Source organism: Myotis daubentonii, chromosome 6 (genome assembly GCF_963259705.1).
Source record: "Myotis daubentonii chromosome 6, mMyoDau2.1, whole genome shotgun sequence".
NCBI lineage: Eukaryota > Metazoa > Chordata > Mammalia > Chiroptera > Vespertilionidae > Myotis > Myotis daubentonii.
This window is the reverse complement of record NC_081845.1, coordinates 17572495-17578954: the sequence shown is the minus strand read 5'-3', so window position 1 is coordinate 17578954 and position 6460 is coordinate 17572495. Positions and strand designations below refer to the sequence as shown.

General features: G+C 39.6%; 1 protein-coding gene across 2 annotated transcripts; it reads right to left on the bottom strand.

The window, feature by feature from the left end:
- Positions 1–276: 276 nt before the first annotated feature.
- On the bottom strand, positions 277–5975 carry CENPW (centromere protein W). 2 transcript variants are annotated; one of them, XM_059700268.1, is made up of 3 exons: positions 5668–5975; positions 2482–2595; positions 277–423 (listed from the first exon to the last, which is right to left on the bottom strand). In XM_059700268.1, exons 1-3 carry the CDS (start codon positions 5791–5793, stop codon positions 397–399), a joined length of 267 nt encoding a protein of 88 aa, XP_059556251.1. In that variant the 5' UTR covers positions 5794–5975; the 3' UTR covers positions 277–396. The 2 variants fall into 2 exon arrangements, with proteins under 2 accessions (XP_059556251.1, XP_059556252.1); XM_059700269.1 differs by lacking the exon at positions 277–423 and having other exon boundaries at positions 2478–2555; positions 5668–5937.
- Positions 5976–6460: the final 485 nt, after the last annotated feature.

The following is a 6460-nucleotide window of genomic DNA, read 5'->3' as shown; positions in this document are numbered from 1 at the left end:
ATATTGTACTTTTTCAAAGATTAAATCAATTCCATAGTTAATTATATGTAAAGGTAAATACTTATAAGCTTAATTTAAGAAATACATCTCTTCAGGCTACTTCATATAGTAAGATTTCATTTTTAATATGCAAAACATTTGCAATACCAATCAAGCAAAAGTAAAATGAACTTGAGTCCATTTAAAGTGAATGAAATATAATTACTAAAAAATATAGTTAGATATTGTTTGAGATGTTTCAATGCTAGTAAAAGAATACACAAATGCACACATCCCTCAAGCAGCCAATATTTTAATACACAATATTAACTAATATATAAAAGTGCTTTCATGATCTATTACCAACTAAAATAAAAAAATTCATCATATAAATTTCAAAAATGTGTTCTTTGACTTCTAACCTCTGCTCTTCTTTAGCATTACCTGTGAAGGAGAAAAAAATATGAAGATTCATATTATACCTATAGCAAATAAAACATAATTCTTCAACAAAAAGTTAAATATTCCTATGTTTATAATATGTAAGACTCTGAATTTATAAAACCCAATACAGAAGATGATTAGGGAATCCTTTTGCCTTATAAATGGTCTGAGACTTCTATTTCTCTCGAATAATGTAAAACGTGCCGAGATTCTCAAAATCTGGTTTTGTAGTCACTTCTAGATGTTAATTTCTTCAATTGTAAGCCAAAAGTGTCCATATTAATGGTTTCTAACATTTGTAGATAATTTAGTAATCCTGGGAGTTATAGAATGTTCTAAAATTCTAAAATCCTATTTATAAATTGGGCATTTAACAACTATAAAGCAATACAAACCCATTGCAGCACCATATTTCTTACATTTGTTCTGGAATTATATCAATTTAAAGACCAAAACTAGTCATCTAATGCTGAAAAGCTTATTAGGTAGACAATTTTCAAAACATATAGTCCATGACAGAAATATAACAACAGATCTTTAGTCTTAAAAGACAGGAAGCATTAGACCAGAATATATCCAAAAATTTTTTTAAAGAACTTACCTACTTTTAGGTTAAGCATACCTATCATTTGTTAATAAAAATAAACCCTAAATTTAAAATACATACATATATTCTTCAAGCTCTTAAACCCTGATTTACCTACAGAAAAACTGACTTTAATAGTCTAGAATCTTGTTAGAATGTTTATAATTGTAAGAAAATTTGAAACCTCTAAAAAAAAATGGCAGGGCATGCACATTTCTAGGCTTGCTCTATGCCACCAAATAGGTCTATACCCTAAGTTAGTACTTCTCTGTTTTATGTTAGCATGGATACGATGAAAGGAAGTACTATGTACTCAAATGAATTTTCAAAATGCTGAGTATATTATGTATTCAAATTTACAAAATGCTAAATTAAACAGAGTTCAACAAGGTTCTTTACTGCTATATTTTCCATAACCTTTTAAAACTTTACATAACTATGGTTATATAAAGATGTTAGCATTGTGTAAAGATGAACAAAAAGTACATGGAACTCTCTATACTACTTATGCACTTTCTGTGAGTCAGTCTATAATTATTTTAAAACAAAAGTATACAAAGACATACAGTGTCAAAAGTAAGTCTCTCTCCCACATTGCTCCCAGTCAACCATGGTTGCCAATTTCTTGCATATTCCTAGAGAAACAGACTCTATATACATAATAACATTGTGACTATTCAAGGAGGTATAGTATGTTATCTAAATGTATCTTGACACCAGAAGCTTTTCATGGTGTGGCATCTATTAACATCAAGTGGAAATGATCTCAGGAACATATTTGGAAAAAACTCTGCCCTAGGCATCATACTCTCACATTACATAGAACTACCAGTAAGAAGCAATCTCCACTGTTTTTATAAGTAATTTGAGTCATAAGTCACGCAAAATACAGTTAGAAAAACAAATAGATAATTAGAAAAGCAAAATGATCAAGAAGGTTTGATAAATTTCAAGGTGATAACCTTCTCAACTATATATAATCCACTACAAAGCCTACAGATTATAGTCAAACATTAATTTTCCCCTAAATAGTAATAAATCAGTGGCCATGAATCTTTGCATCAGTGATCCATAATATACATATAGAGAAAGAAAATCTGACTCCTTAATTAAATCCATTAACATGAAAAGCTAACTGTCAACTGAGTAGACAAAGCTGAATAAAAAAATCTAAATCAGGCAGAAGTGATGAACCAAGTGGTACTTTTAAAGTCAATTCTTGCTCAAGAAAAGAAACTCATGCCTGGCCAGCGTGGCTCAGTGGTTGAGTGTGGACTTAGGAACCAGAAGGTCATGGTTCCATTCCTGGTTAGGGCACATGCCCAGGCTGTGGGCTTGATCCCCAGTGTGGGGTGTGCAGGAAACAGCCGATCCATGATTCTTGCTCATCATTGATGTTTCTATCTCTCTCTCCCTCTTCCTTCCTCTCTAAAATCAATAAAAGTATATTTTTTTTAAAAATTAGGCCTTACCTTTGCTGCAGCCAGTACATGCTGGTCTTTAATGATTCCACACTTATTCTTACAAGCATCTGTCCTGGCCTCTTCTGCCAGTCGACGAATAAACAGTAAACAGTTCAGATGCACCTTTAAAAGAGGAAATTCAAAAGTATTTTTAAAATAGTGATGTTCTGAAATATAAAGATAACAAAATTTAATGTTGTGCTAATTTAGTATTGTGATTAAATCAATTGGTTTTTTTTATTTAAAGTAATAGGATCTAGTTTAATATATAATCTAAGGTTCATCTTAGATTCCATACAAATAATACTTAGTTATTGAAATACATGAAACAAGGCCATGTAAGGCTAACCAAAGGCTACAGACAATAACATTATTGTAAAGCATCCTTAGATCAAAATTTATGTAGAACTTTATTAAGTAACAAATATTCCTGCTTCTGATCCCAAATAAACTTATGCATTTAAAATTTTTCTAAAATTTAAAATCAAAACAACATATTTAAGGCTAATCATCTTTCAATATATAATCCAAGGTCTAAAGATTTTTTTTAACCAGGTATTTGAAAGACCTATTCAAAAAAAAACAAAAAAAGGTAATATTTGAAATTCTGAAGATTTACTGAGTTGAAAAGTATATTGTCAAAGGTCATTACTTATTATCTAACAATATCAAAATAATCATATCTACTATTAATAATCTTTAAGTCAACTTTTAAGAAATTATTTAAAATAGATAATATAAGCAGACAGAACAAAATTAAAAACTCTACAAAGGATTGTAGTTAAGTAAGTTGTTAGCATTGTGGCAAGCTGGGTAAAAGATACATCAGTAGTCTCTACTATTTTGCCACTTCTTGTGAATCTAGATTGCAAAATAAAAATATAAAGCAAGAGTCTACAAAAGGGTAGACTGTCAAAAATAAGTCTCTTTTCCATGCAGTCCCATATTAACTGTACACTCAGAATATGCAAGGTGTTACGTTAAACATTAGGAATACAATAGTCCCAAACTTCCCAGGCCAATGGCAGAACCAAGCCTATAAAGAAATTAAAGGCATGTGTGACAGTAGATGATGGGGTAAAATAAGGTTAATCCTTTCTAGGAAGATTAAGAAAGGCTTCACTGAAGAAGTGGTGTTTGAACTGGGTTTTGAAAGAATTGGAGTTTGCTGAGTGGAGTGAGGACATCTTCAGGGAGAAGAAATATCATATATAAAACACAACATAAAAGTGGATTAGTTTTGTGTTAAAGATAACGGGAGACACAAAAAGAGATCAGTATAGTTCCTTCCCCTGAAGAAGCTGCACACCACAGTCGGAGACAACACTGACATATGAAATTCTTAGTGAATAGTGTCAAATTACCAATAGCTACACTGTATGATGTACACCTTCTCTGCTATCAAAATTCAGAAAAAAATAGGTCAGAGCAGACTGCCTTCATTGTAGAAAGGTTTATGGATGATGTGGGACATCTGCTGGGTAAGATTATGAAGTGTCAATGGCAAGCAGGAAACCCTATGCTAAGCAGAGACCAGGGAGACGCATGGCATACACAGAGAGTGAAGAACAAATAAGAGCCAAAGAAAAGCATGCGACCCAGAAATAGATAGTGGCCTAAAGCAATTCCTTCCCCCTACCACTGAAAATGCTTGGAATTTCAGGCCACCTTCCTGCCGGGGCCACCTGGATCCCACCTGTAGTTCATGAGTCACTTTGGGGCAGACCGGTATGAATGTAAGAGGAAGCTGGTTACTTGAAAAATTTTTGCCAATCTAGTCAACAGTCTCCTAGATCTCCTTGAGCAGGTACATTTCTTCCCCATCCACTTGGGACCCCAGGACCAATGAAAACTCCAGAAAAAAAACAACACCTAAAAATGGCTTGTAGCCCTAAGCGGTTTGGCTCGGTGGATAGGGCGTCAGCCTGCGGACTGTAGAGGATGTGCAGGAGGCAGCTGATCGATGTTTCTTTTTCATCATGTTTCTAACTCTCTATCCCTCTCCCTTCCTCTCTATAAAAAAATCAATAAAATATATATATTTAAAAATGCCTTGTAAATCAATTTCACTTTAATCCAAGGCACTTGTGCCACCTTTAACATCACCACTGGGAGGGGTAGAGGTGGGGGTTGGGGGAGAGATGGTTACAAAACAGAACAATATATACTGTCTTTTCTTATGGGATCTAAGACAGGAACAAAAAAAGGAGGGTAGGAGATATCAGATGGGCTACTTTTTCAAGCCAGAAACAAAACAAAAAGTTTGTTTTGACTTCAGAGACCAAATAAAGGAAAAATGCAGACGATTCTATGATGTCCTTGTTGGGCACCAATGCTTGACCTTGATCTCCTGAAAATTAGGTACCCGCCTATAATGAATGCCTCCTTTACCCAAAGAGCTCGTGGAACCCACCGCAGGCATCCCCCGTGGTGAGACCTGGGGAAGCCGTGTTCACGCTGCCAGGGGGTGCATGTGCCAGGCGCTCGGCATGCCAACCCTCATGCACTTCACAGCGGCTCGGCCGGCTGCGCGCCAGCCCGGCGAGATGCGGCAGGTCCTATGGCCAGACGGTGGTTTGGCTCGAAAAGCGCATTGACAGGCGTGCTTGTCTGTCTCGGTGGGAAAAGGGACTCACAGCCGAGAGCAAGCTGCTTACAAACACGCGTCTGGACCGGGGCTCTGGAGTCAGCAAGCTCCGGTAGAGAAAACCAGGCAATCTTCCTGGTTAGCAAGGGGAAAACGCATGTCAGCGACGCCTTTACAACAGTTAAATAAAAATGGCCCGGCCTGAATTCCAAAGCCCCCTTATAAGCGGCCGAAACCTTCTTCCTGGGGCAAGTGCACTCCACTCGGTTCCCTACTGTGCTCCTGAACAGCGACATTTAAAAGCGATAAGCAGAACTCACCGCTAGTTTCCTCCTTACGTTGAGGCGGCTAATAGCCTCCTAGATTAACCAAATAAAAATAAAAATAAAAATAAACGGCACCGATATCTACATTTCCGTGGACTCCAAGCGCCGGGAATCTGAACGTCCGTGCGGGGCCGGGGCGAGCCCGGCAGGTCCGGGCGGGACGCGCCCGACACACAGGCCTGGAAGAGCGGGCTGGTCCGGGGGCGCGAATGGAGGCTGGGGGTTCCCCCCACCCCCGGGCCGGCCCGGCCCCGCTCCAAGCCCCCAAGGCAGGGAACTCACCAGTAAGTCGCAACTGGCCTCCAGACGAAGGTGAGGCTTCTGTCGCTTGAAGACGCGCTTAAGAAAGCCGCGGGGAGCCTTGCGCTTGATCCGCTTCCTCTGAGAGATGGTGGCCGCGACCGCCATGCTCCGCCTCAGGCACCGGCCGCCGCGGCCGGCGAGGTCCTCCCGGCGCCGCACAGAAGCAACCGTCCGCGGGCAGAGCGAACGCAAGCCCGCCGACCGGCAGCTGCCTCCCGCCCGAGGCCTCCGCCGGCCCGAGCGTTTGAATCCGCCGCCGCAGGAGCGCGCCCGGCGCGCCGCAGTGACGTCACCCCGCGCGAGCCCCGCCCCCGGGGACGCCTGAAGTTGATGGAAAACACCCGCGGGCGCCCGGGTGCTGTCCTTAAAGGGCCAGGCCAATGTGATACACCGATTCTGAGGAACAATTTCTACCAGGTTTCATAGAGATGTCGGAAAACTGTGGGAACTGTGGGTATGCCAGGGCAGCTACACCTTCTCTCCAAGCTCCCACTCTGTACTGAGCCCAACAGCAATGGACTTAAAAAGTAGATGCATTGAAAGACGTTTGTGATGTTGTGTCAGGATTCCTAAAGAACCAATGTCTTCCTAGCAAGGCATGACTTCCGGATATTGACAGCTAACACTTTACACGTTTACAGAATTCCATTCGATTCTTTCCTGAAGTCTTTTCATGAGTCTGTCTTTTCTTTATAAATGCGGCTCCCTTTCATTTTAAGGCCCTTCCTTGTAACCTTGCAATAACTTCAGTTTTCTTTGAAAACTTTGCTAC

Coding starts and splice junctions, on each gene's coding strand:
- CENPW (XM_059700268.1), bottom strand. CDS start 5,793: ATGGCGGTCGCGGCCACCATCTCTCAGAGGAAGCGGATCAAGCGCAAG. Junction 2,596..5,667: donor AGGCCAGTTGCGACTTACTG/GTGAGTTCCCTG, acceptor CCTCTTTTAAAG/GTGCATCTGAACTGTTTACT. Junction 424..2,481: donor ATGTACTGGCTGCAGCAAAG/GTAAGGCCTAAT, acceptor TCTCCTTCACAG/GTAATGCTAAAGAAGAGCAG.